Genomic DNA, 27,133 nt, shown 5'->3' on the forward strand with positions numbered 1-27,133 from the left:
AGAGCCAGGGAAGGGAAAGCAAGGTGCAGAGACACTTCTAGGCCCTAGTGGCATCTCCTCGACTTCCCAGCCAGCAGGATGGGGTCCCTGTGAAGCAGGCTGTGGCTCCATCTAGTGCCCATGCCAGCCCGGCACCCATTGCCGGGCAGATGGGCCAAATCAGAGCCCCTGGCAGCCAGCAAGGGCACCCTGGAGAGAGGCAGTCACCCCAGGGCACCCGCTCCCTGCTCCTGGGCAGGCAGGTACTGGAGGGCAGCAGTGCAACGACAGCCAGGAAAAAAAAATCCCCAACAACAGGGAATCCTCCAAGCAGTCACTCAAGGAAATCAAGTGCTGTCTGATGGCAGGGGACAGGTCTCCCACCCGTTGGAGAAGAGATGCTTCTTGGCACAGGAGATGCCCTTGGCATTTCACCCGTCCCAGTGTTCGCCCACGCCCGCTGCTCATGGCTGGGGAGGGCTCTTCTCGGGGGTGGCTGTTCCAAAACCAGGCCCCGAGGAGTGCTGGGAACCGCCTGTCTCAACGCTCATGTCTTCGCAGCCTGCTGGGTAAAGCAGCAGTGGGAAAGTTTGCCAGGTTTCCCAGCTAGGGATTTACAGGAGGTGAGGAAGACATCCCAGCTAGAGTGCAGGGTCAGCAGAGGGTCAAAAATGCTCTGGGCCTGCAGAGAAACCAGGATCCCTCCTTCTGCCATCCAGACAGCAAGAGGGAACAGTGTGATCGATCTCTGTGGCCAGGGCAGGTTCATGGGTGGAGGTGAGTGACCTCGAGGCCGTCCATGACCCTGAGGATGGGGCAGAACAGCCCCTCTGCAGCAGCTTCCCTGTGCAGGGGTCGTGCAGAAGAAGAGTCCACAGCAAAGCTGACAGTGTGTGACCGTCCCCTGAGCTCTGGGCACCCCACTCGGGGTGGCTCACTGCCCCTGGCCCCTCCCGGCCCGAGCAGGGCTGGGCAGGGTGCAGGGCTGGTGACGCTCTGCCGGGACCATAGCGGTGCCAGGCAGCCCGGGCTCCCGGCAGGGACCGGTGTCCCCTGCCGGCCTGGCAGGTCGCACCCCTCCATGTCGTCCGTCCCGCTCCCCCTCCTTCCCCCCCTCCGCCCGCGGCGGGACGGCCTGGGCAAAGCGCTGAGTCACCCCCGGCTGTCCTGTCCCCTCCCGCTGGGACCGGCCGGGCAGCTGACTCGGCAAGAGGCCAGGGCCGAGCGGAGCCCGGGGGCTACCGGGGGTGGCGGCCGTACCGGGTGTGCTGGCAGCACTGGCTGCACCACTGGGGCCAGCGAGCGAGGTCAGTGCCCCCCGCGCCGCCGGTGCTGCCCCCGGGCACACACGCAGCCCCCGCCAGGCGCTCCCCCCGCCGCCGCCTCCTCCTCCCGCAGCGCCCTGGAGGGTCCCAGGCAGCCCAGCCCCGCTCCTCCCCGCACCCCGAGGCCCCGCGCGGCAGCGCTGGGGGGCAGCGGGGCGCAGCGGGGCAGGACCCCCGGCCGGGTGCCGCCGCGGGGCCGGGGCCGGGCAGGGGCCCTCGCCCCGCGCACGAGCACGCCTCCTTGTGACCTCACCCGCCCGGAGGGCGTGACGTCACGAGGCGGCGGCGCCGCGGTTGGCTGCAGCCGCCGCTCGTCGGCCGGCAGAACCCGCCTCCAGGCCCCGCGGCGGCCCGGGCGGGGGGGGACGCGCGACGCCGGCCGCGGGCGGCCCGGGGCGGGCGGGGAGCGCTCGGCTGCGGCACTCAGGTGGGCACCGCGCTGGAGGGGGTGCGGAGCGCAAGGGGGAGCCGCGGGGCAGGGGGGGAGCGGGCAGTCCCGTGCCGTGCCGCCGCCCCTCCCGGTGGCCTAGATGCGCTGGCCGCAGCCCAGGGCTGCCCGCCGGGGGCGGCGGTGGGGGATGGGACACGGGGCGGACGGGGGACGGAAACTTCCAGCAGCAGTACCGGGCCGGGCAGCCCCGGGAGCGCCGTGTTTACAGCCGGGCCGGGGGGGCGGTCCCCGGCGGCACCGCCCCGCCGCGCTCCCAGTGCCGTACTGGTGCCGGTGCCAGCGCCGCCCTCCCCGTCAGCTGACGCCACCGGGCAGCGCGGGCGGGGGGCGAGTACGGGGGCGAAGGGTGGGGTGTCGGCTCCCCCGGGGTCGGGGGGGAGGGGCTGGAGCGGCGGCATCACGCTCCCGTCCCCGGTTCGGAGCGGCTCGGCCCGTTGAAGTGCCCCGGGGTGCCCGGGGACGGGGCGGGGGGGTCCCCGCTGAGCCCTTAATCCACTCCAGCCGCTAAGCGCCTTAACGGGCTGCTCCCGCTGCCTCCCCCCCGCCCTGCGCCAGGACAGAGCCCCCCCGGGGGGGCGGGAGGGGAGCTGGGGCAGTTGGGGAGGAGCGGGGCAGACCAGCGGGGCTGGCCGCGAGGATCCCTGTCCCCTTACTTGGGCAAGTTGGGGTGATGCAGGTGGGACGGTGGTGTGGCGGCACCCAGGGGTCCCCGGCTGGGGCTGTGTGTGCGTTCGGGTGGCCGAGGCACAGGCAGGGTGCTGGGGAGCCCTGTGTGGGTGCTGCTGAGCTGCACTCGGGGGGACCCGTGGGTGGCCGGGGTGCCTGGGGAGGGCAGGACAGCCCGCCCTTGCTCCCTCGCACCAGGAGATGCTGGTGCCTGCAGAGCCCCTGATGTTGCCTTTCCCGCTCGCAGTGACCCCGCAGGACAGCTGCACGTCATGGTGGACTACTACGAAGCGCTGGGGGTGAGCCGCAATGCCACCGCCGACGACATCAAGAAGGCGTAAGTGCGTGGCAGGCGCGCCCCTGCCTGCCGGGCAGAGCGGCCCGGCCCACCGCAGGGGCTCCTTGTGGGGCTGATGGGGACAGTGCCCAGCTCCAGAGGTGACAATCCAGCCTTTGTTTCCTTTGTGCGGAGGCCAGAGTGGGGCCGGGCTGTGCTGCTGCACAAAGGCACCTCTTGGTGGGGTTTGGTCCCTTTGTCCCCGCTCTCACCCCGGGGCTGGGGGTGGAGGCGGGTCCTGCTGGTGGAGGTGTCCCCTCTCTGCCGGAGGGTACGGGGATGGCAGAGGGCTGGGGTGTAGGGGCTCTGCTGATGTTAGGGTCGGTGACAGGAGCAGTGTGTTCCCTGTCAGGGACATGGACCCCATTGGTAGGTCCTGAGCTGCACCCCAGGCACTGCAGGGGTGCCCCAGGGGCAGATGGAGCATCCCACAGCTCCTGCTGGGCACCCTGACAAGGTCTTGCTGCTCCCACTGGGGAAGGGCATCACCTGGGTGGAATAAGTGCAGACTGGTGGCTTGCCTATGGGGGGGACAGAGATCCCTGCTTGGGAGGGCTTATTAAGAGTGGGTAAAAGAAGCTGGACAGCCTGGGTTAACCCCAGCTAGCTGCGGGCAGGAGGAAAGGGCTGCCTATACTCACCTGGCCCCAGCAGCACCCCAGTGACCCCTGGTCCTTGCATGCCCGTGGCGGAGCCTGGGAAGGCTCCGGAGCAAACTTGGAGCAAACCTGTGAGCATCGTCTGGAGCCACTGCCAGTGCAGGTGCAGGCTGTGCTGCTGGGGTCACACTGCAAATACTTGCTTGGGAAGTGAACTAGTCCAGGAAGCTCCTGTTTGATGCCTGAGTCTGTAGGATGTGAGGTGGAAGGGGTTTGGGGTGCTCCTGCGCACAGAGTCAGAAGCATGCGCTCAGGGGGGGACCCTGGCACAGGAGCCCCTGCCACCCAAGGGGTGCTGTGTGCCCATCGCTGCCTGTCTGTGCAGGTACAGGAAGGCCGCGCTGAAATGGCACCCTGATAAAAACCCAGACAACAAGGAGTATGCCGAGCAGAGGTTCAAGGAGATCGCCGAGGCGTACGAAGTGCTGTCAGACAGTAAGAGCCCATGGTGCTGTTGTGCTGCCTGCCTTGGGGTGTCCTGCTGCTGGGGTCACCCAGGTGGCATCCCTGGACATCCCCAGGAGGCAGCAGGTCCCTCCAGCTTTACTGCCCAGCTGTGGGGCTTGGTTGCCACCCCAGATATCCCCTGAAACGGTTCTTGGGAGAGATTCTTGGGTTCTGGCTCTGGGATGAGGTCTCTCCAGTGGGGCTGAGGCTTGTGCATCCTCACCTGGTGCCCCCAGTTGGGTTTGGGAGCAGTGCCACCCCCCTCCTCTTTCTCCCTGCTGTTCTGCACCTCCCTTGGCCAGGGGAAGCGTTGGTGCTCCTGCCCATGCCTGGCAGCCGGGATCCCCACAGCCCCCTTTCTTCTCCTTCCAGAGCAGAAGCGTGATGTCTACGACCGCTATGGCAAGGAGGGACTCATGGGAGCAGGTGAGTGGGTGAGCAGGGCCACGGGTGCTAGTGGAGCTTTGGATACGGCCCCGTCTGAAGACCCGGTGTGGGTCTGTGCCCCCCTCTGCAGGCCTCCCTGCCCTTCCGGGGGTTCCTACCCAGGGCTTCACTTAACTGAGCCTTTTCCCTCTGGCAGGACCAGGGGGCTCCAGGGCCGATGCTGGGGCCCCCGAATTCACCTTCACGTTCCGCAGCGCTCACGACGTCTTCCGGGAGTTCTTTGGCGGGCGAGACCCCTTCGCCGACTTCTTTGGTGCGTGTGGGGCAGTGGGGGCTGGGGGCCAGCTCTATGGCAACTCTGGCTGCGGGGCAGCCACTGAGCTCAGGGGAAGAGGGCGAGGCTGTCCTGGAGGGGGGTCCCCATGGCGGTGCCCTGCTTCTGGCTTGCCAAGCCACGAGGGCAGTGCTGATGGGGACAGGCCCTGCCTTCCAGATGAGATGCTGCCCTTCTCTGAGCTGCGAGGACCTGGCCCCCGGCACCATGGGGGAGGCCACTTCTTTTCCCCCTTCCCAGGATCCTCAGGTAGGAGACACTACTAGCCCCTGCCCGGCAGGGGAGTCCTGGGACACCGGGTCTTCCTGTGCAGGGTCCATCCCCTGCCTTCCTCGTGCCCCCCACCCTGGCACCGACCTTGTTGCTCACTTCTTCAGATTTCTTCGCCTCATCCTTCGGCTCCGGTGCTGATGCAGGGTTGGGCTTCCGCTCTGTCTCCACTTCCACCACCTTCGTTAATGGCAGGCGCATCACCACCAAACGGTGAGGGCAGTGCAAGACCACCTTGCCCCCTGGATCCCCCCCTTATTGGCACGCCTCAGACCATGCAACTTGCTGCTCTCACTGCCTGGCACTTGACCATCCATCTGTCTGTCTGCAGGATTATTGAGAATGGGCAGGAGCGGGTGGAAGTGGAGGAGGACGGGGAGCTGAAGTCGATCCACATTGATGGTGAGAAGCGGCACCACAGACTGATTTGCTGGGGTCCGGCAGTGCCACCTCCCAGCACACTTTCCTTTTGGGGACCCCTCTCCTCCTTTGGGGTGGCCGGGGAGTGCTGCATCCAGGCTTAGTTTTGGGCTGAGCTCTGGTTTGGGACTCTGCCATGGAAGATTGGTGGGGTGGGCAGGAGTTGCTGGGGCCCCGTGCCAGCTCTGGGGAGCTGAAGCAGACACAACCCCCACCCCTTGCTCCTGTCCCCACAGGTGTCCCTGACGATATGGCTCTGGGGCTGGAGCTGAGCCGGCGGGAGCAGCAAGCCTTCCCCAGCCCACGGCCCCCATCGCCCCCGCCGCCTGCCCCACACCGGCCCCCGAGCTCCTCTCCCGTCTGCCTCTACACGGACAGCGAGGATGAGGACGAGGACTTGCAGCTGGCCATGGCCTACAGCCTCTCTGAGATGGAGGCTGCGGGGCACCACCAAGCAGGTGGGCACGGCCCCGGCGTCCCGCCGGCCCCAGGGGGCAGCCTCAGCACCCCATCCTCTGCCCGCAGAGCCCGTGGTCCCCAGGGGGGGCCAGAGCGGGAGGTGCCAGGGGCTGGCAGCCCTGCCACAGTGGGGCACGAACCTGCCCCCAAAACGAAGCAGTGGCACTGCCCCTTGCTCTGAGTGTGGGGGCCGGGGTTGTGCCACCCCCTCTGTGGGGCAGGGAGAGGAAAGGGTGGGTGGGGTCTCGCTGCCTGGGACTCAGCTCCTGCCTCTCCCAGCAAGGGGGGATCTCTCCTGCCCTGCTGCTGTTCAGGAGGGTGGGTGGCTGGTGGCATCCTGGTGGGAGGTGCTGCCAGAGTTGGGGGTTGTGGCTGGAAGAAGGGACTTGGTGGGGTCCCAGGAAGAGGGGCAGCTCCCTGCCCTGGCTCCTGGAAGCACAGGGTGCCCATGGGCAGGTGTGCCCTGGCTCTGCCTGCTCCTCTCTCCCTGCCAGCCCTGCAGACAGGCAGGGGCTGCAGCCAGTGCCTCCCTGGCTGCTGCCTGCCCCAGGAAATACTGGGTCGGGGTCCCCCTTCTCGCAGGGATGGGTGCGCACGTGGGCTCTGCTTGGTGCCTTGTGTCTGTCTCTCCCCTCTGGATGCTGTCGCTCCTGCCTGTACTCCCTCCTTCTCCTCTGTCCCCTCCATCGCAGACCCTGCCTGGTCACCTCCATCCTTACGCCTTACACGCCCTGCAGGGCATTGTCACCCCCTCACCTTGGCCTGGGGGTACTGTCCCTCTCTGCTTCCCGCAGCAGCAGTGACCCTCATTGATGCTCCCAGTTGTTCCCACCCTCACCATGCCCATGGTTGTGCCTTGGCTCTCCTCCTCCTGGGACCTTCCTCCTTCCCTCCCTGCCCTTCCCCAGCCCTGGGCTGAGGAGGGTTTCACGGGTGCTGTTGTGTCCCCCCCTCCGCTTGTCTCCCCAGGTGTGTTCTGAGGCTGCTGCGCCCGGGGACCGCGCACGCCCACGGAGGCTCTCCCAGCCAGGACTCCGCTTTGTCCCTGCACGGCCACCCCCTGCCACCCCCTTCCCCCAGCACCCTCTGGTTCCATGGGATGTGGTGGGAGGGGGGGCATGACAGGGCTTATGGTCAAGCAATACCTGGGGCCAGGGGGGCTGCCCTGCAGGTGGGGGGGGAGGGTGGTGATGGGGGGCTGGAAGGGAGGGGGGGGTTGCTGTAGATTAGGCTGCTGGGGGGTGCTGGTGGCAGGCAGCGAGGGGCAGCATGGCTGGGCTCAGCCAGTGGGGCTGGGCTCTGCCCCCCTCCTCGCTGTAGCTGCCCCCCCCACCCCCCCCACCCCTCTCCTGCTGACAGCTGTCAATAAACCTGTTTGCAGTAGCTGCTGCCTGTGGGGTATCTCTGGGCTGGGGCCTGTAAGGTCCCCCCCAATCCTTCCCTGCAGGCAGGGTGGCCCAGGTCCAGCTGCTCCCATCTGGCAGTTGTGGGGCACAGGCCATGCTCCTGGGGGGAGGGGGGAAGACACGCACACAGTCCCTGTACCCCCCATACACACACAGTGAGAGGCCAGGCCTGGCTGCAGCTGCACAAACGCGACACGAGAACTTTATTCACATCAAGATACAAAATTATATTTCTCTAGAAATTTCTTTTCCGCTCAAGTGACGAGGCAGGGAGCACACAGAGGGAACGTGGGGGTGTGCCAGGCCCCCCTGCACCCAGTGCCGCCCAACCACAGGGGACCCCTGCCCACTCCTGCCCCATGCCCAGGGAGGGAGCTGACACAGGACCACCAGTGTTGGGGGGCAAGAGAGTGGCTGGAGGGGGCCCACAACCAACTCCCAGCAGCAGCACCTGGCCCCCTCCTCCACAGGGGATAGGGGACACAAGCCCAGTCCCCTCTGGTGGCAGTGGGTGCGATGGGGTCCCATGCCCTGCACCCAGAGAGGCTGAGCCCTGTATCCCTGGGGAGAGGGGCAGGGGGGGCTAGGAGGGAGGGAAACAGAGCCAGCAGCACAGACAGCGTTTCACAGGGAGAGCAGGGCAGGGCGAGGAGGGCACACGAAGCCAGGGGGGCATGGGGGAAGACGAGAGGGGAGGGCTCCTCGCCATCACTGCGGCAGCGCCTTCAGGATGGCGTTCACTTCCTCAGCCACGGCTGTCAATGCAAACTCAAACTGGTCCTGGGGGAGCAGAGGAGGGGGGCATGAGGGTCCCCACCAGCCCGGCTCTGGGGGCTGTGCGTGCTCAGGGCGGGAGGGGAGCCCCAGTTTGGGGGGGGTACCTTGGTCTGCACCATGCCAGGCCGCTGGTCTCGGATGTGCTCCAGTGTAGCAGCTATGTCTATCTCCTTCACCCCTGGGGCAGAGGAGGAGGAGGAGGGCGCTAGGAGGGGGGTCCCTGGGCCGAGCACATGGCCCTGCACCCCTCAGACAGGGCAGAAGCGGTGCTGCCCTGCACCCACCTTTGGCCATTCGATTCAGAACCATGTCGATGAGGATGTACGTCCCGGTCCTGCCTGCACCGTCACTGCAAGACACAGACGCTTGGAACAGGGGGACAAGCTCCAGGGACTGGTCCTGGCCTGTAGATCCCAGCCTTGCAGCCCCCCTGCCAGTCTGTACCCCCCCTTCCATCCCCAGCAGTACCTGCAGTGCACGATAATAGGGCAGGAACGACCCCGATAGCACTTGTTCACCTTCCTGCAATGACAAGAGGAAGAAGGTCAGGGCCCCGCCCTGCTGGGGACGAGGCTGTGCTAGGTGTCCCTCACTGTGCTGAGCCAGGGGGGGCAGCAGGCACCCCATGATGTGGCCCTGGGGGTCCGGTGCATGGCTGCTCCTGCCTCCCCAGCGGTGCTGGGCATGGGATGGGGACCATGGGTGGAAAGGGGCCAGGGCAGGGAGATGAGCCTGGCTCCTTGGGTGCCTGGCCCAGGGAGGGGAGCAGTAGCAGAACCCCCAAGGGAGCAGCTCTGGTCCGGTGGGGCGCGAAGCTGGGGGCCAGGCGCCGGCGGGGCTCCCGGCATGCTCCATGCAGCAGGCACGGCTGCCAACGATCACTTTTGTGACTATGCAACTGGAGCCAGATTACTAGCTGCAAATCACAAAAATGACGCCGGCAGCTGCGAGAGAGAGACAGAGACAGACAGAGAGACAGAGAGAGCGTGAGCGGGGCAGAGGGGAGGGTGACGTGCTCAGGGACCCCCTGCTGCCCTAAGCAGGGGGACCCCACACGGCCTAGGCACAGGGACCTGCCAGCACCCAGCAGGAGCCCACTGCCACCCAGGGGCCCTGAGACCCCAGCAGGCGCTGCCTGCAAACCTCCTGGGAGCAGTCCCAGCCCTGCAGCCATCTCCCCAGGCTAGCTGGGGACCTGCTGGCTGTAGGGCATGGGGAGCAATGGGTCACAACTGTTCAAGGCTGACTCCAGGGGTTTCATCTTGCACCCATAGCTAGGGAGGGTGCCAGGCAGTGCTGCCCCCCATGCCAGCTCTGGGGAAGAGCACTTTCCCACCCTCCCCTTGAAGGCTAGAGAGCCCTGGCAACCTCAGCTGGAGGTTCCTTGCCCACCAAGCTCTGCCGAGCCTCATCCCAAGCTGGTCAGAACCTGGTAGTTCCACTCCTCCCCATGCACAGCAGCCCCCTGTCCCCCCAGCCGGTCCATGCCACGGCCCTGACCCTCATCACACCAGCAGCGACATCCTCGCCCATCAATCCCCTGCGGCTGGGACCACCGCCGGCACCCTGGGGGCTGGCACAGCCATGGGTGGGCCCTCACCTGCGGAAGTCGAGGAGGGGCCGGGTTGTGGCGGGGATGCCCTCGGCCGGCCAGCTGAGGAAGTGGAACTGCGTCAGGGTGCGGGTCTCCTGCGACTGCACGTTCTTCAGGTAGAAGCTGCGCACCAGGAAATCCTCACACCAGATGTGCTCTGACACCAGGTTCACCTGCCCGAGAGAGGCAGCTGGTGGGCATCAGCAGTGGGCAGGGGGGCTGTGCCTGGGGGGATGGGGGCTGGAGGGTGTTCCTGGCCCAGGGCTACCGGCCACACTTGCCTCGTAGATGTGGTAGAGAGAGGAGCCTTCATCCGGCCAGTAGCGGTCACACTGCTTGACGCTGTCTTCAGCCAGCGGGCTCAGCATGACGATGACGGTGCAGCCGTGCTCCCACACCATCTGCGGGCAAGGCGCAGGGGGTGTCACTGCTGGGTGATGGCCCAGGCAGGGGGGCAGCCGAGCTGCTGTGACCCATCTAGTGGGCAGCACCCAGAGGGACCCCCAAGCGCTGGCACAGGTGGGTGACGCGTACCTGCCAGAAGTCAGCAATAGTGTGGGACAGTGGTCCCTGCGTGGCGATGTACGCTGGCATCCGTGGGTCGTGCTCGATCTGGAGAGGGAAAGGGGGTGTCAGACTGCATGCTCTTCAGCTAGGGATGGGTGACACTGGGAGGAGTGGGAGGATACTCCAGGGGTGATGGGAGGGTTGGGGAGGGAGCTTCGGGTGCCACAGCCAGGAGGGAAATGGATTTTAACCATGTCTGAGCAACAGGGCAACCACATTGCTCACATCTGTAGCCCACAGGTAGGTGAGCTCAGTCCAGCTCCACCCTGGAGTGGGAGCCTCACCTGGGCTGAGCACATCAGAGAGGGGTAACAGGGCAGGAGCCCCCGGTGATCACTCACAATCGGACTGGCATTGATGAAATCACTGCGGGAGGGGTTGCTGTCGGCTTTCAGCTTGATCCGCACGTGGTCATCTGGGGAAACAGAGGCCAGGGGATATGGTGAGTGCTGGGGGAACTGGAGGCAAACCCATGCTGCAGCCTGCCACAGCCCAAGCACCCCCATACCCCGCACCGCCCTCCTGCCACAGCTCTGGGAGCCAGTCCCTGGGGCAGGGCGGCCAGGATGCTCACAGGGCACATAGTCAGGGTTGCGGTTCTTCTTCAGGTTGGCTTCGCTCTGGGCAATGGAGCAGACGCTGGGCTCAGCCTGGTAGGCACAGAGAGCCTGCCACTCCTTGGCCAGCCGGTCCCGGTTGCGGAGGTGGTCCTCCATGTAGGCCTGGGAGAGAGGGGTGGGGGTCAGCCCGGCAGCCGGGGGGGTACACAGGGGGGATGGGGAGAGGGGATGCCACCCTGACAGGCCAGCTCACCAGGATCATGTGTCCAGTGGAGATGTCCATGTTGGACTGGACGGGCTCCTCACACCAGGAAGGCGTGCTGCTGTGGGAGCTGGGGCTGGGCTGCGGGGCGTCGCTGAACTGGGACGAGACGCTGCTGACCCGCGAGTTCTCCGCCGGTGCCGTTGGTGCCTCAGCGCGGCCAAAGAGAGACTTGGCAGCCATGTGCTGGCGGCACAGCTCCTGGTGACCCCAGTAAGAGCCCTGTCCTTTGGCCACAGAGCTGCCCTCGGGCAGCCCCATGCACCCCAAGTGATGCTGATGCAGTGGCACTGCATCCTGCGGGGTTCTACCTGGTACTCGAAGGTGGTGTCAGCAGCACCCTCGGGCCCCAGGGCAGCCAGGCGCTCCTTCTCCCGCTGCTTGGCATGGCGCCGGAGGCAGAAGGCCGCGGCGGCTGCGATGGCCATGCCTGCCACGCAGGCCAGCGCGATGAAGGTCAGCAGCACCGAGTGGAAGCCGTCCCCGAAGCGGGATGGGTGCGAGTAGGCAGCAGCCTCATTTCGCTGGGGGCAGAGCCAAGCAAGAATTAATGGGGGGCATCTGCATGGGGCTGGGGGGGCAGAGATCCTGTTCTGCACCACATTTGGGATTGTTGGGGGCTAAAACAGAGCAAGGGTGCTCAGTGCTGTGCTGATTCTCCCAGCACCCTCAGCTGAGGCAGAGCTAGTGTCACTGGGGTGAGGCACGTGTGGTTACACCATATGTTGCATGGGGCACTGCTCACACTGGTGTTCCTGGGGTTGTGGCAGCGACCTGCTGCTCCCAGCACCCAGGGCTGCCCCCCCTCCAGGAGCCCCATGGAGCTTGGGTTCAATGAGCTCCAGCCCAGCTGGAAGTCAGCAAGGGCCAGATTCAGCCCAAGGGGTCAATGGCAAAGGATGAGCCACTGCAGCGCTGGGTCCAGGGCAGCAGCTGCTGCTCCCAGGGGACTTCCTCAAAGGGGGCTGGCTTTCCCTGCAGCCACTGCTCCATGCCAGGACATGGGGAATGTGCCAGCACTGCCACAGGGCTGGTGCCATACCAGCTGCAGAGGCTGAGGGACATGTCCTCCCCATCACTCTCCTCAGCCGGGACACAGAGCAGTCCCTGCCAACTTGCAGGCAGGGCCTCCAGGGCTCCTTCCCTGTGGCTGGGGGGGCACAGGCCAATCTGTGCCCGTCCCACGCTGGGATGGGATGGTGCTGAGCCCTTGCTGGATGAGACACTCCCCCCCAACCCCCAAAGGCTGAGACTCCTCAGGGCCTTGTCCCAGAACTGCTGGTGATCAGGACACTGCCCCCTCCAACAGCCAGGTCCAGGGGCAGCAAGGGGATGCTGGGGCATCATCACCAGCAGATACCCTGTCCCCAATGAGGTGCCAGAGCCAGCATTACCTCACTGCCACAGCCTCCCATTGGCTACAAGCCTGATGAGGTTACCGAGGGAACACTGCGTCATCATCACCTATGTCATCATCTTTATCGCCTGAGGATGCCCCTGCCCTAGGGGTCCCCACTGCTGCCTGCAGCCCAGCCTGGGGGTCAGTCTGACTGTTGCCAGAGCGCAGCCAGCTCTGCAGCCAGGGGCACCCACCAGGGCCAGCACCTCCCAGATTCTCGGGGCACCCAGGCAGGAGCAGCCCTGCAGCCCCAGAGGTGTCAGAAGGGCTGGAGATGTCAGCAGGGCTAGGGGGACAGAAGGGACCTCCCTCCCAAGGCCTGCCCAGGCCCTGCTGTCCCTCTTCCTCTCTACATCCCTCCTTCCCCAAATCTTGCACCAGCCCCACCAAGTTCAGACCCCAGCAGGGGGATGAAGGAAAAGCACAAGCTGGTCTGGACTGGGGAGGTCCTTGCAGAACAGGGCGCACAGAGCTGCCTCAGCCTCCTCTGAGCTCCAGTTCCGTCATCTCTGCCATCTCTCCCAGCTCCTGCCACTTGCCACATCAAAAGGCATTGCCATAGCAACGTTCCACATGTTGCTGATAGAGACAGGTTGCCTCGGTGGCCAGGCCATCCCTTCTCCATGGCCGCCTCCTCCAATGCTGCCCTTCCCTTCCTCCCTGAGGATGGCTACGGCCACAGGGCAGGAGGGTGGGAAACAGGGACCCCGGGTTGGGGATGTGTTGCACCACCTCCCCTCCCCAGGCTACAAACACGGGAGCCAGGCTCAGTCGCCCATCTCCAGCCCCTGCTCCCCGCTCAGGAGACTGTTTCCGGGGGGGGTCCCCAGAGGAGCACGGGGGGGGGGTGGCTCTCTCCAAGCAGATGGCTCCTGCTCCATCCCTGCCTTCAGCTGCTTTGCCATTCTCTGGGGGCATGATGACATTTTGCCTGCCTAGCTGCAGTCTCTGGGGTGCTCTGGGTACAGCTGGGCACTGGGGTGCCTAGGTCACTGCTAAGATGGGGTGTGCAGGCTGGAGGGAAGATCAGGATGAGCGAGGTGCAGCCTGCAGGCCCCCAGTCTTGCATGGAAGGGGGAAAGCCTCCGGGAGTCCCTCCCAGACTGCCTCCAAACCCTGCAGAGCTTTAGTTTTGGAGAGCGCCGAGTGCCCTGGGAGTGCAGGTGGCTGGGCAGCATCACGCTGCCGGGTGGGAGTCACTGGAGCGGTCCTGCTCCAGCCCATCCCAAATAACCCGAGTCCGTCTGCAACACAGCAGCTCAAAAGCTGCCCAGAGCTCTCTGCTCCTCAGCTGCCCTACAGACCCACGGGGACAGGTCGCTCACAAAGACCCCTGCGCCCCAAGACAGGGGCACAGCGCGATTCCTGGCTCATACCCGGCGGCAGCACCCCCACTGCCATGTCCCCGGCCGCCCCAGCCCCAAGGGACGGGCATGCTCACTCCTACCTCTCCCACTCCCGTTTGCACGATCTTCAGGCCCAGCTCTGACTCCAGCTCTGCCTTTACTTGCTCTGTGGAGAGAAAGGAGATGGTCAGAGGGGTGCTGCCCCTCCACCCAAGAGACCCCATCAGAGACAGAGCCAAGGGATACCCCTGACAACTGCCCACCCCACACCAACTCCCCAGTTCAGCCCAGGGCACTGAGATGTACGGTGGGAGCACCCCCTTCCCGGTCCCTGGGAAGGGGTACCCCAGAACTTGGGGCTGAGGGGTGGGGAGAGGAGCAGGACCAGGGTGACCCCTGCCCAACTCACCAGCCTGGCTGGCCACCTCTGCCAGCGAGAGGTTCTGGGGGTTCTGCCGGATGCGGAAGGTGAGCGCAGGCCCCACGACACTGCCAGGGAGCAGGGGGACACAGCATGAGACTGGGAAACGCAGACCCCCTCCCCACCCCCACCACAGGGGGACCACAGGTCCCTCCTGGTCCCCGACCCAGGGTGGCTGTGCAGGCCAGGGCCATGACAGCAGCACCCTCCGGCCCCACTCTCCTCACCTGATGTTGATGAAGCTGGCCGTGGAGAGGTGGAGGTGCTTGGCAAGGACCTCCAGCAGCCGCACACCAGCAGCGAGCCCCAGTGGCCTGCAGGGACAGCGGCGGGGTGAGGAGAGGGTAGCAGGGGCGAGGGGACCACCCACGCTCCCTGTGGCTGAGGAAGGGGGACAGGCAGACTCAGGGAGTCTGGCTGCAGGGGTGTCAGGGTGGGCAGGTGGTAAGAGCATGGGGATGCATGGTGATGGGGGTGAGCTGACCTGCGCTGTCGCCCCCCCCCCCCCGCACACGGGTGTGCACACAGACTTGGCTGAGCTGTCCCAGCCATCTGTCCTGCAGCCTTGGCGCGGGCCGAGAGCGTGGGCTTTGGGCGGCACAAGGGCTGCAGGTAGAGGTGGGATGGGGGAGCTGACCCCACTGGAGACCCAACCCTACCAGAGACCCGAACAGGCTCAGCCAAGCACGTGGATCCATGACAGCTGGGGTGGGGGACAGGATACAGACCTTCCACACATGCACACCCCCTCGCCTGACCCCCTGGCTCTCACTTCTGGTCCGTGATGATGTAGCCGTACTCGTCCGGTGGCCGCGTGCCCTGCTGCGCCCCACCATCCTTTGCCTCTGCATAACTCTTCTTCTCCACCATGATGGGCTTCCCAGGGCTGAGAGCATCCTCACTGTGTCCCCGCTGCGGCTCAGCCCTGGGGGCTGGCGAGGATGCTGCCCTGCCCCTCAGCCCATCCCCTGGGGAGCTGCTGGCTGGGATTTTGGAGGGCGGCACTGTGGAGGTAGGGGGCACCGGCTCCTCTCCGTGCTGCATGTCCCCCTCTGTCACCTGGAGGGAGGGAAAGGAAGGAGCTGGGACCTCTGAGGAGAGCCCTGAGGGTGTGCTCCCCACCTCCCCCTCACACCCCACCTGTGGCGTGACATCTCCTCCAGCACCACCCTGCTGCAAAACCACCCGTTTCGCTGTGGGCACTTCAGGGCCAGCAACACCTGGGAAGGAGACAGAGGTCCTGCGGCACCTGCTCCAAGAGGCAACACCCCTACACCCTAAAACGTGCTGGCACCCACTGCTGCCAGTCCCTCCCTGCCCTGGCCCTGCGTCCTGCTCACCAGAGCTCTGGAGGAGCTGGAGGAGGGTGGAAAGGCTGCTCAGCTGCTGAGGGCTCAGCTCTGGCAGCCCCAGGCCGTAGCTGGCCAGGAGGGAGGCCAGTCTCTTCAGGGCAGCATCTGCAAGAGGACACAGCACCAGGTCGGATGCTCTGCATCCACACAGGGAGCACGGGCCGGGGATGCATCAGCTGGGAAAGGTGGGGTCAGGGGGGGATACGCTGCCCGTGGGCATGAAGTCAAAGAGGAGGGAGAGTCTAAGCCATAAGGAACGTGGCTGTGGGGACAGAACGAGGATGAGGACTTCTGCCTGGCTGAGGGACATGGTACCTGTCTGTGCAGGGTGTGGCTGGGCAGCCAAGGGCACTGGCTCTTCCCTCTCCTCCATGTCCCTGTAGTCACTGGGGAGCTGCAAGCTGTGCTGGACCCTGGTGCCAGCAGGGTCTGGGCGGCCAGATTTCTCTCTGGGCAGGGAAAGCATGCCCAAGTCCTGGAAGAGATGCCCCCCGTCCGTTCCTGGCTGACTGCCATAGGAGGGCACGGGGCCGGCCCCAAAAAGGGCCTGGGCAGGGACCCGGCCCAGCAGCGTGGAGGCCTCAGGGCTCTGCCTGGCTGAGCCGCTGGGGAGCTGGTGAGCACCATCCTGGTAGCCGAACTGCAACTGAAACACAGAGCCACCATAGTCAAACCCCACAGGGCCCCTGCCACCCCATGCCAGGGCACCCCAGAGCCGGGGTGGGGCACCCCAGCACTAGCAGGAGAGCACTGGGAGTGCAGCACCCCCCTGCCCTTCTCTACCTTTCCACTCGGAAGTAGGGGGCTGACCCCCATGTCTTACCTTGTGGTAGGAGTAGGGGTTGAGCAGAGCCTCCTCGTAGCCCAGCTGGGGTGGCGGGGACAGCAGGAGGTGCTCCAGGTACCGCTGCACCAGGGGGGAGGGCAGCAGCGGTGGGGGCTGCCCCAGGTGCTGAGCTGCTGGCAGGCCGGGGTCTGCGGGGAGTGGAGCTCGCCGGGGGGAGCCCCGGAGGGGCAGGAACCTCAGAGGCAAACAGCATTGGGGTGACTCACCTGGATAAAGGGGAAGTCACACCCCAAAACCCCATTTAGGGGGCAAAGCCCTCACTGCCCTACCTGTCTCTGGCCACCGGCTCCAGCGAGGGCGGCAGGCGGAGGCGGGGGATGCGCTCCATCTCCTGCGAGATCACGTACTGGGTGATGCCATCCTGCCAGGAGAGCCCTGCCACGGGAGGAGGCCATGAGACACGGAGGAAGCCTGGGCACCGCAGGGCGAGTGCACGGGAGGCCACCCTCGTGTCCTGACCCTGTATCCCACGGCTCAGGTTTGGCCCTGGTTCTCCCACAATCAGCTGGACCCCTCCTCAGCCCACCCTGACCCCTGGGCCAGCAGGACCGCAGACAGCTGCAGTGCCACTAGGCAACACTGCCTGACACCCCCTCCCCACCGGGCCGCAGTGACTCTCCCCCAACGCTCCCCCCTTCACCTTGTGCCATGAGATGCCGCAAGACATCCTGCAGGCGCTGAAGCACGGGAGAGGTGACCTGGAAGTAGGGTCTGTCCTGCACGGAGCCCACCTGGCACTGCCCAAACAGCCCATCTGCAAGAGAGGGGGGGCAGCGGGGCCAGACAGATGAACACCCTGGGGTGAGGGTCTCTGGGCACAGACCGACCTTTCTCCTGCCACACCTCCCCACTTTGTACCCCAAGTTCCCCTGCATGGCAGCCCACGGAAGGAAGAGGGGATCCCTGCACTCTGCTAGCTGCTTACCCTGCACACACACCTCCTGGGGGGAGCACAGCCTCCGGTCAAACAGGCAGCCTGCGATGGACAGACAGACAGACTAATCAGCACAGCCTCTGAGGGGGGCTCCAACGGGGTTAGCTCATCACCAGCTGCTTGGGGAGACCCACTCTCCAGGAAAGGGCCACGGGGGTGCGATGTGGTGGAGGGGCACAGCCGGGTAGCTCAGGGCAGAGCCTCAGTGCCAGCCTTCCCACCCTCAAAGCCAAGGTGGGGGCTGTGTACAGAGCCTGTCCCTGGCTCTGGGGACCTGGGGGAGGCCTGGCGTATTTTGGGGTGCCGGCAGTTAGCAAGGGAAGGCTGAGAGGGCAGAGACCTGCAAGACAAAGTCTGTTGCCCTCCCACATGTGGCATTACGAGGAGGGACACAGCCCTGCACCCTGTGACAGCAGGGACCCACTCTCCCTGCGAGGGGGACCCCAAAGCACGCATACAGCGGGGGGGGGGTGGTGGTGTGTCTCTCCACCCCCTTCGCGGGGCAGCACTTGGGCAGGGGGCGGCTTCCCCCTTCCTCTCCCCCCCCCCGTCTCGGTCCAAGCCCGTCAGCAGCGAGACGGCAGCAGGCGATGACTCAGCCCCGGATGGCGAGGAAGGAACGAGAAAACAACCGGGGGGAGGGGAGGGAGGGGCCCGCCGAGCCCGCCGCGGGGGAAGGGGGCAAGTGGGGATGGGGGTCCCCGAAACCCGGGAAACGAGGGGCTCGCTCCCCCCGGGGCGGGGCCCAACGCCGGCGCGGGGCAGAGGCCCCCGCTGCCGAGGGGCGAGCGCCGGGGGGCGGCGGGAGCGGGGGGGGCCGGGCGGGCGCTGTCCGCGGTGCTGAAGCGGCGCAGCCGCCTCCCGCCGGGACGCCCTGCTCCACCGGGAGGAGCGGCGGCACCGGCCCCGGGAGGCTCCCCCGGGGAGGTCGGGGCTCGGCCGCAGCCGCTCCGGCACCGGCCCCCCCCCCCGCTCCCAGGACGGCGGGGTCCCCGCGGTGCGGCCGGACCCGTCCCGGCGCTCCCGGACCCGCCGGATAGCGAGGGACGCTGCAGCCCCGGGCGCCCGGTAGTGAGTCAGCGACCGCCAGGGCCGTGCAGCGCTTGGGAGGGGGGGGCTGCAGCCCCGCTACCGGCAGCAGCATCCAGATCCCCGAGAGACCCGGGCAGGGGCCGCAGGGGTCGAGATGGAGGAGAGCAGGTGCACCGGCCAGCCCTCGCGTCCTGGGCCGGGCCGCACTTACCGGCGGAGGGCGACTAAAGGGCGCCGGGGTCCCGGAGGGAGCCGCCGTTCAGGACCTCCGCCGCGGGCTCCCCAACGCTGCGGCAGCACTAGGCACCGGCTTTGCCCCAGGCAGGGTCTCTGAGCGAGCACCGCCCTGCTCCCGTCTCTTCCAACCGGCCCCGGGGGCGGCAACAACTCTCCCGCCGTCGGGGCGCCCCGGGGCCAGCACCACCACCAGCCCGGCAGTCCCAGGAGAGAGGCAGCCCCCCGCCGGTGCCAGTGACGTACCCGCGGTGCCAGTACCAGGCTGCCCTCGCCCGCCCTCCGCCCGTGGCCAGGCTTGCCGCTGCGCACCGTGACAGCATCCACGGCCGCCGTGACAGCACCGGCGGCGGAGCCCCCCGCCCTGCCGCTCCCCAGGAAGCGCCCCGGCCCCCGCGCCGCCCGGGGCGCCGCCCCGCCCGGGGTCCCCGGTCTCACCGTGCGCAGCGGTGGCGGTAGCGGAGGCACCGCCGTCCCGCAGTAGCCCGCGGCCGGCCAGGAGGAGGAGGCAGAGGAGCGCCCGGAGGAGCCGCCGCCCCATGCTCCGCTCACGGCCGCACCATGGCGCACCCGCCGGCCGCGCCCCCGCCGCCGCCGCCAACCCGCGCCCCGCCGAGCCGCGCGCCCCGCCCACCGCCGCCTCCCCGCCAATGGCGCGCGGCCCGCGGCTGCCGCGCCACGCCCCCCTGCACCACCGCCAATCAGAGGTCCGGGCTTCTTTCCCCCCACTTCGGGCTCCGCCCCGTGTTATCGCGTAAGGCCAATTACGTCGCGCCCCGAGGGGTGGGGGGGCGTGGGGGGAGACGGAAGAGCAACGTGCCAATCGCAGCCTCCCCAGAGGCGAGCCACGCCCCCCAGGGGGTGTGCCACCGCGCCGGCAGCGCCTCCGCCAATCACCGCCCGCCTCTTCCCAGCCCTGCGGCCCCACTGGCTCATGCGCAGGCCACGCCCCCGAGAAGAGTCCAATGAGCGGCCAGCACCGGACCACACCCTCACAGCCCCACCCAGCTGCGCCGCCCCGGGAATGGCGGGAGGGGAGGGGGTGGGGAAAAGGCCCCAGCCGCAGGCGGCGGCTGCAGCCCAGGGGCTGGCAGCGCCGGGCAGGAGCCGACATGCCCCTGGCCCTGGCAAGGCAGGCTCAGCCCCACCCGCGCTCCCCTGGGGACGGACAGGGGCAGCCCCAGAGCTGCAGGAGGCAGGGGCCATCCTCCCCCCAGCTCTTCCTGGGGACGCAGAGCCGCGTTCAGCCCACAAGCTGGCACTCCAACCCGACACGGCACCGAGGGGGTGAACCGCTCCCGTGCCTAGCCCCACGGGAGAGCACAGGTGGGAGTCACACGGGAGGCCCTTGGGGGACCCGGGTGCGTCACCCCCACCCCCAGCCGCGCTCACGGACCACTCGCTGATGAGACAGAGATGCTTTAATGGCCCCAGGGCCAATGCCACAGCCGCTCCCTCCCCAGCACCCTCAGTCGACCACCAGGTTGCTGCTGATTGCTGGCAGGAGCTCGAAGAAGCCCTGGAAGGAGAGAGGTTGTCAGGGAGAGGCAGGAAGGGTGGCACAGGGCAGCGGGGACAGGCAGTGGGGGCAGGCAGAGGCTCCCTGTTGGGTTACGCGCGTGCAGCATCATAGCAGGCAGCTACTAGCAGAGAGCAGGACCGCGTCGCCATAGTAACCCATCACTGACTCAAGGCTAGCGCTGGTTGCCATAGGAACCATTTGGGGATGGCAGTCGCCAGGGAAGCCAGGGAAGGCTGGGATGCGAGGGGGCACCTCCGAAAGCAGTCAGTACCTGCGCTGCTCCACAGCAGGGGCGGGATGTTTGAGGGGGATGGCCCCAAGGTGGGGGATGGATGGGGACACGGGGATGCAGGAGATGTGGAGCAGCAGGGAGGGGTCTTTGGTGCAGAAGTGGGGTGGGGGGCTCACCTTGAAGAGGGTGATGCTCTGGAGCACTCCCGAGGTGCAGCACATCTCCCGGATGGAGTGCATGGCCAGCTGCGGGCAGCCGATGTCCAGAACGTGTATTCCCAGCCGGGAGGCCAGAATGGGGCCGATGGTGGTACCGCAGGGCGTGTCATTGCGCACCATGAACTCCTGCACAGGGACACGGGCTTCAGCAGCTCCCCACGCTGCCCCACAGCCTCCCACACAGGCCCCCTGGGCCTGAAGGGACGCAACCTGGGGTGGAGAAGCAGCACCAGCCCCAAGCCCCCTGAGATGGGCCACGCTCAGGCCAGGCCCTCCCCCAGCTCCTAAGCCTGTTCCCCAAGGCAACCCCAGAGCTGGAGCCCCAAAACAGACCCTGGTGGGGACAGACACCATAACTGAGGGGTGGGCATCTGGCACAGGCCCCGTCTCCTGAACCCAGGGGCAGGGTTGCAGCCCAAGCCGGTAACGCTCATGGAGAACTCGCCCAGCCCCACTCACCTGCAGTGGGACACCCACGCGGGCGGCGATGTCCCGGATGACTGCTTCGGTGACAGCCGTGGAGGCGTAGCGCTGGTTGCTGTTCACTTTGATGACGGGGCCCTGCGCAAGGGAAGGCACTGCAGGCCCGCGATCTGCACCGGTGGCTCTGGAAACACCCATGCCCAGGCAGCGCCGCCCCAACCCACCAGTCCATTGTCCCCTCCCTGGGTGATCCGTGGGGATGGGGACAGCCCTGCCGTGGGGAGAGCCCCAACTCAGAGCAGAGAAGGGCTCCAGGGCAAGGCTGCGGTCCCAAGCAATTAACACCAGAGGTGTGGAATGGCCAAATCGTGCTGGGAGACAAACATCTCCCATTTGAGTATCGTTGAGTTGTACCCCTGGGACCATGCTCGGGAGAGCGGCTGGGCGCTTCACAGCGCTGCAGGACAGATGGATAGCACCCGTCCCAGCCCAAAGCACAGGGCTGCCCTCACCTTGTGGAAAGCCGGACGATGATTCTCCTCATGCTTGTCCCTGAAAAAAGAGAAGCAGGAGTTTCATGATACAGCCCTCCCTCCTTACCGCAACAAGGCCTGTCCTGGCTGTACTCCCTGGGAAATGAGGGGATATGTCTTTCCAGCCGGCAGGGCAGGCTGCCCTGCCTGTGGCCCTGCTCGACTACTCACACGTAGTTAGGGTGCACAGCGTGGGCCATATCTGCGCTGATCATGTAGGACTTGGCCATGGCCTCCTCAAAGGCTGTCAGGTTTTGAGGTGATGCCGAGATGCGGCGCAGCACCAGCTCCGTCAGCAAGGACTCCGCACCCTGTGCACTCTCTGACCCTACCTGTCAAGGATTACCATCAGCAGGACTCACGTGGCACAACCTCCTGGCACCCCAGGGCTCGTCTCAGTGACAGAGACTCCCCAAAGCCAGCAGAGCTGCTTTCAAGCACACCAGTGCTTCCCAGCCCCTGCCTCGGCCACGCTCCACAGGGGGAGTAAGCAAACCCCGCCTTGCCCCACTGAGGCCTGGGATCTAGCTCCTGCTAGACATGGCTGGGGAGAGAGAAAGAACGTAGAGCTCTTCCCTGTGCCAGCCACCCCATGGCTGTGCCCCTCAGTCACCTCCTCGTTGTCGTAGAGCGCGATGAGACGCACGTTGGTCTCCTGGGAGAGGGAGGAGGGTGCCGCGCACGAGTCAATCAAGGCCTGCAGGGTTAGAGGAGAAAGGATACCAGCTTGAGTGCCAGCCCATCCGGGAAGCTCAGCACTACGCCAGCAGAAACTTCCCCAAGAGAGCCCAAAGCACCAAGCAAGGTGGCTGTGGGCACACACATATTGCCCAGCGAGAGCAGGAGTCACCCCTGGGAGCTGTTTGGAACCTCCCCCACCCAGCAAACGGGGTAGCCTCCATCCAATTCCAGATTCTCCACCAAGTCAGACCCACCCCAAAGGAACATGCCTCCCAGCTGAGCCTTGGGCCAGCCCACAGCCTCCCTAAGCTGAGCTGGGGTGCGCAGGGGCCATGCTGCAGGCTCCAGGCTCCTTTCTCTCTCCTGCTCACCTGCAAGGCACAGTAGCAGCTGTGCAGGTTGTCCAGGCGCGGGGAGAAGATGAACTCGTCGAAGGCACCACCCAGCGTCTGCAGGCAGAGAGCCAGGAAGAGCAGGGTACGGGCTCTGGGTCAGCAAAACATACCTGCCACTGGGTCCTCAATCCAGTCCCCTCATCTCTGCCCCTCAGGAGCTGCCTTCTCTCACCCTGCTCAGCTCCCAGCCCGGGCATGCCCCAGGCAGAGGAAACGTGCTGGCTAAAACCTGTGCAGTGCCAGCCTGCAGGCTGCGTGAAGGCAGAGGGAGGCTCCTGCCCTTACTCACCGCTGGCTGTGTATCCGCCAGGCATAGTTCCAGCTCCACAATCTGCTCCGGTTTCACCCCCAGCTGAGGGCAGAGCAGGGAAAGCAGGACAGGGCTGTGCCGGTCTGTCTGGGAAGAAAGCGGAGCTCCGGGCAGGACAGGCAGTAGAAATGCCCCATTTTCCCTGGCAGAGCTGTCCCACACCTCATTCACGTTGACGCAGTCCTCCCTCCTCCTAACACATCCAGTGTTCAAGCCCCCACCTCACACAGGACAACAGGGCCATTTTCAGGGTGCAGCGAGGGGGTCTCTGCCCTCTGTGCAACATCCCCTCCCATCCCTGCCTCCACAGGGAGACTGTGACAGCTTTACAGGGGCTGCACCCCCTTGGATGCAGACCAGGGTGGGAACAGGGAGAGGCCTGAGCAGACATGTCATGCACACAGCTCTGGGGCAGAGTGGAAGGTCCATAAGGAGAAGGGGAACCTGCTTGGCAGGTCCCTGAAGACTGAAAACCAAAGGTAACAAGTGTGAGGTCCTAGTGAGCACCCCTGCTAGTCCTTGGCACCTGGCTCACCTGGGCTGCAGCACTGCAAGGTTTGGCCTCCATAAGCACCTCCTTTTCCAGTTCCTCCTGCACAGCAGTGGCCAGAATGGGAACCCTGTGGGGAAAAGGTGCTGTTAGCTCCCAGGACTTTGCTCACCTCTCCTGCTTGGGTTACACACAACCAAACCTTCCTGGGGTGCCTGCCTTGCTCCTCCAGGGAGTGACTGCCATGCCGAACAGAGCAGACAACACATTTCAAGCACAGATCTATTGTGCCCCCTCAGGACACCCCAGTGTCCCTTCCAAAGTCCCAAGCTTGGAAGCATCTGCTAGTAGGACTCTATGGAGCTAAGTAAAGCCACTGCAGACCTCCCCACAGCCACTACCAAAGGGAGAGAGCTGAGGCTATCCTGAGGGCTGGCCAGGGGTCAGGACTGAGCCAGGCCTTACAGGTGGTGCTCGGTGTTGGGCCCGAAGTTCTCATTGATGCTGCGCTGCAGATGGATGGCCAGGTGGGGAATGCGGAGAACAGGCCGCTCCACACGTACCAGGCGCTGCTCCAGACGCCCCGTGGCTGGGTCCTGAAACACAAGTTGGACTGCTGGGGTCAGGCCTGCAGGGAGTCATGGATCCAGAGCCAGGGGCACACAGCTAGCCCACTGTGCCTATCCCAAATCAGGCTCACCTTTATGATCACCCTCCCGGCCACAGTGAGGTCACGGTCAAACCAGGTGTTCCAGATGCCCCCTCCATAGGTCTCCACGCCGACCTGCACCGTGCCCACCTGCTCCCGCTTAGAGCGCCGCTTCACCTGGGTGAGAGCAGAGGCGGCGCTGCCAGCACTGCAAAGCCCCGGGGACCAGGTAACTGGTGGGGACTGGGCTGAGCACACCCGGGGTCTCATTGCTGATCCTGTCAGCGCAGGGTGCTGTGAGGTGCTTCGTGGGACAGGGGACACAGAGGCGTTAACAGCGGGTGGAGCAATGCAGGGGGTCAGTGGGGGCCATGCTGGGTGGCAGATTTGGGAGGTGTAGGGACCCAGCAACGGTGCTGTGGGGTGCAGGGGGAGTCTGAGTAGCTTTTGCTTGTGGAGTGAAACTGGAGGACACCGGAGAAGTCGCCAGCCCCGGGGGAAGGCACTCGTCTGGCCGGCCTTACCCTGAGGCAGGGGCTGTCGGTGTGGGCCCCCAGCAGGCTGAATCCATTCCCGGGCTGGAACTGGCCGCCGACGGCGAAGGCGATGAGGGTGGAGTAGTTCCGGGTGACGAAGTACTGGGGGCAGAGGGGCAGGGGTGAGGGCCGGCTGCCATCCCGCCGCCTCCCCGCCGCCGCCGCCCTTGCCCCGGCCGGACCCACCTTCTGCGCGGGCCGCACCTCCCAGTGCTCCGTCTCCTTCAGCTCCTGGAAGCCGGCCTGCAGGAGCCGGCTGCGGCACTCGGCCACCACTGCGGGAGGGGAAAAGCCGTCAGGGAGGCCGCACCGAGGGCAGGGGACGGGGAAGGGAAGCGGGGTGCCGGGCGGGCCCGGTGGCTCCTCACCGTGGTAGGGCGAGGGGCTCCGGTTCACGAACTTCACCAGCTCCTGCGCCGCCGCCTGCGCGGCCTGCTTCGAGCCCTGCGCCGCCGCCTGCGGGCACCGCCGTCAGCGGACAGCGCCGGCACCACCCCCACCCCGGGCCGGGACCCCCCGTGGGCCCGGACCCCCCCGCAGCCCCCCCAGCCCCGGGAAGGGCCCGACCCGCGCCCCGCGCCCGCTCGGTACCTGCATGGCCGCCACCGCCCCGCCCCGCCCCGCGCGCCCCCTGCTGGCGCGGAGGAACGCGCCCCGCGGGCTCCGCACCCCGCGATCCGCACCCCGCGATCCGCACCCCGCGATCCACCCCTGCACCCCGCACCATGCACCTCGAACTCTGCATCCCAAACCACGCACCTCACACCATGCAGTCCACACCCAGCACCCCACATCCTGCACCCTGCACCCCGCACCCTGGCCCGGGGCCTGGCTAAGCCGGTGCGTGCCAAAGCCAGGGCAGAGCTGTGGGCTGGCGGGGAGGCAGCCGGGCACAGCCGAGGGGGACTGTGGTGGGAGCCAAGGGGCAGGGACTGGGGTTACCCAGTGCTGCTCCTGGGTACCCCAGCTCCGGGCACCGGGTGAGTAGGGGCCACCCCAAAACAGAGCTTGGCCTGCCTGCAGCTTCCCCATGCTGCCCAGGGGTGCGAGTGCACAGGGGAACACACACACACTTCCCAAAAGCTGGGTGTCTTTGGGGTCACTGGTGTAAGCCAAGCTGCAGCCCCCCATCATTGCTGCTCCCCCACCTTGGCACTGCTCGGCCCTCACAGAAAACAAGGTACAAGCCCTCCATGCCATGTTGGGGACCAATGTCCCTGAGTGATAGGGAGGCACAGCGGGGTGCTGGGAGCTGGCGTGGTGGCAGGGCAGCACCCCAGCTGCCAGCCAGCCCCCGTGGGGGCATGGCCTGGGCACATCTAGGGGATGGGACCCCTGGGTCTCGCATGGATCGTGGTGGCTCCTGTCCTTGGCTGTGTCCCCTGCATGGCCCAGGGTGCAGTAGCGGGGTTTTGGGTTCCACCAGTGCTCATGCATCATTTCCCAGCAGGATCCTGTGTCTTCCTGGTGATGGGTGTGTGGCCGCAGGAGGGACATGGCAGCCTGTGAACGGTTCGTGGAGCCCAGGCGCTCCCTGACAGCCGCATTCCCAGCCCCTGAGTCACCAGCGTGAGCACCCTGTTAGCCGGAGACAGAGACGCTGGCCATGTCTTGGGAGCTGGAAACTGGTGGTCCTGTTGCCCCTGACCCTGGGACCTGCCGTGCCGGGAGCTCATGACAGCTCTGGATTTATGCTCACAGCCCCCAGCACCTGCCTCTCCCCCCTCCTCAAAAGGGAACGAGCACACCCACCGCCTGGCACCCCGGCGAGCAGACAGCTGGAAGGTCTCCATGTCAACCACAGCCACCACAGCAAAACACAGGGCCAGCGCCCCACCGAGACGGGACCAGGCTGGGAGCAGGCACCCAGCACCCCAGCGTGGCGCCAGGCACGCCCCCTGTCCTGCACCCTCCTGCCAAAGGGACGTGGGTGTCAGACAGCCGTCCCCCCGCTCCTCCTGCCAGCATCACCCCTCACTGCTGCGGACACCCAGCTCAGGACCAGGTGCTGCCTGGTGGTCCCCAGGCCATGCCTGGGAGACAGCTGGGGACATTTGCAGCACGGGTGCCTGGAGCCCATCGTCCCCCAGCTGGTGACTGCCCCAAGTGGGTGGTACCTAGCAGACATGGGTGCCCGGGGCAGAATGGTCCCAGGGGTTGGGTGCAGGACCGGGGGGTGCTCAGACCTGGGGTGGTGGGAGCCAGGGGTGAGTGGCAGGGCCGGGTGTGGCCCTTGCCCAGCCCTGCAGGCGCGAGCAAAGGGCAGCGCCTCGGCGTGCCACAGCTATTCCCGGAGCAGCAGGGCTTCCAGGAAAAGCTCCCGCTGGCTATTTCCGGGTGGGCCCTGACTCACCCCTGGCTGGATGCCGGGGGCTGCGCAGCACCTGCTGCGGCTGCCCCCCGCCCCATCGCTGTGCTCCTGGGAAGGCACTGCTCCTGTCCCCGACCCTCTCTGCCCCGCAGAACCGCCAGTGCAGCAGGGAACCCCCAGGCAGCCCCCCCGAACCGACGCCGGCTGCTCCTCGGGGTGCTTGTACCCCGCTGCTGTGCTCACGTGTGTGCCTGGGGTGCCTGGCAGGGGCAGGACCGGTGGGGACAGGGCACCGTGCCCTTCCCACATCCCCTGGCAGCCCAGGGTGGGGTGTCCTGCACACTTTGCTCCGGAAAGCGTTCCCTGGA

General features: G+C 66.4%; 3 protein-coding genes across 5 annotated transcripts; 1 reads left to right on the forward strand and 2 right to left on the reverse strand.

Moving 5' to 3' along the window:
- Nucleotides 1–1,154: 1,154 nt before the first annotated feature.
- DNAJB2 (DnaJ heat shock protein family (Hsp40) member B2) lies at nt 1,155–7,109 on the forward strand. Of its 3 annotated transcripts, XM_074911272.1 has the most exons (10): nt 1,599–1,731; nt 2,669–2,758; nt 3,743–3,852; nt 4,237–4,290; nt 4,448–4,564; nt 4,745–4,834; nt 4,963–5,068; nt 5,187–5,257; nt 5,512–5,733; nt 6,704–7,109. In XM_074911272.1, the coding sequence occupies exons 2-10, from the start codon at nt 2,694–2,696 to the stop codon at nt 6,712–6,714; spliced, it is 846 nt and encodes a 281-aa protein (XP_074767373.1). In that variant the 5' UTR covers nt 1,599–1,731; nt 2,669–2,693; the 3' UTR covers nt 6,715–7,109. The 3 variants fall into 3 exon arrangements, with proteins under 3 accessions (XP_074767372.1, XP_074767373.1, XP_074767371.1); XM_074911271.1 differs by lacking the exons at nt 1,599–1,731; nt 6,704–7,109 and adding an exon at nt 1,155–1,286 and having other exon boundaries at nt 5,512–6,697; XM_074911270.1 differs by lacking the exon at nt 6,704–7,109 and having other exon boundaries at nt 5,512–6,697.
- Nucleotides 7,110–7,314: 205 nt separating this feature from the next.
- Nucleotides 7,315–19,066, reverse strand: PTPRN (protein tyrosine phosphatase receptor type N). Its single transcript, XM_074911131.1, has 23 exons — nt 18,904–19,066; nt 17,191–17,241; nt 16,906–17,019; nt 16,535–16,640; nt 16,242–16,440; nt 15,734–16,064; nt 15,407–15,523; nt 15,207–15,286; nt 14,839–15,125; nt 14,294–14,380; nt 14,055–14,134; nt 13,747–13,811; nt 11,212–11,424; nt 10,892–11,101; nt 10,653–10,800; nt 10,420–10,493; nt 10,046–10,123; nt 9,793–9,912; nt 9,518–9,684; nt 8,386–8,439; nt 8,202–8,266; nt 8,022–8,095; nt 7,315–7,920 (listed from the first exon to the last, which is right to left on the reverse strand). Exons 1-23 carry the CDS (start codon nt 19,004–19,006, stop codon nt 7,849–7,851), a joined length of 2,895 nt encoding a protein of 964 aa, XP_074767232.1. The 5' UTR covers nt 19,007–19,066; the 3' UTR covers nt 7,315–7,848.
- Nucleotides 19,067–19,871: 805 nt separating this feature from the next.
- On the reverse strand, nt 19,872–25,080 carry DNPEP (aspartyl aminopeptidase). Its single transcript, XM_074910559.1, has 15 exons — nt 25,046–25,080; nt 24,823–24,910; nt 24,641–24,729; nt 24,443–24,556; nt 23,970–24,095; nt 23,735–23,865; nt 23,315–23,399; nt 22,759–22,866; nt 22,446–22,523; nt 22,007–22,090; nt 21,565–21,725; nt 21,373–21,412; nt 20,897–20,998; nt 20,396–20,563; nt 19,872–19,984 (listed from the first exon to the last, which is right to left on the reverse strand). The coding sequence occupies exons 1-15, from the start codon at nt 25,049–25,051 to the stop codon at nt 19,934–19,936; spliced, it is 1,431 nt and encodes a 476-aa protein (XP_074766660.1). The 5' UTR covers nt 25,052–25,080; the 3' UTR covers nt 19,872–19,933.
- Between the last annotated feature and the right edge of the window lie 2,053 nt (nt 25,081–27,133).

The sequence above is a fragment of the Athene noctua genome, chromosome 7 (assembly GCF_965140245.1).
Source record: "Athene noctua chromosome 7, bAthNoc1.hap1.1, whole genome shotgun sequence".
Lineage (NCBI taxonomy): Eukaryota > Metazoa > Chordata > Aves > Strigiformes > Strigidae > Athene > Athene noctua.

Excerpts from the sequence above, each read along its gene's own strand:
- DNAJB2 (XM_074911271.1), top strand. The coding sequence starts at position 2,694 with ATGGTGGACTACTACGAAGCGCTGGGGGTGAGCCGCAATGCCACCGCC. Across the intron at positions 4,565-4,744 it reads CCCCTTCGCCGACTTCTTTG|ATGAGATGCTGCCCTTCTCT; the intron begins GTGCGTGTGGGG and ends CCTGCCTTCCAG. Across the intron at positions 5,258-5,511 it reads GAAGTCGATCCACATTGATG|GTGTCCCTGACGATATGGCT; the intron begins GTGAGAAGCGGC and ends CTGTCCCCACAG.
- PTPRN (XM_074911131.1), bottom strand. The coding sequence starts at position 19,006 with ATGGGGCGGCGGCTCCTCCGGGCGCTCCTCTGCCTCCTCCTCCTGGCC. Across the intron at positions 16,441-16,534 it reads GAGCCGGTGGCCAGAGACAG|GTTCCTGCCCCTCCGGGGCT; the intron begins GTAGGGCAGTGA and ends TTTGCCTCTGAG. Across the intron at positions 8,267-8,385 it reads CCTATTATCGTGCACTGCAG|TGACGGTGCAGGCAGGACCG; the intron begins GTACTGCTGGGG and ends TGTGTCTTGCAG.
- DNPEP (XM_074910559.1), bottom strand. Across the intron at positions 22,524-22,758 it reads TGGCGGATACACAGCCAGCG|ACGCTGGGTGGTGCCTTCGA; the intron begins GTGAGTAAGGGC and ends CTCTGCCTGCAG. Across the intron at positions 22,091-22,445 it reads GCTGCTACTGTGCCTTGCAG|GCCTTGATTGACTCGTGCGC; the intron begins GTGAGCAGGAGA and ends CTAACCCTGCAG.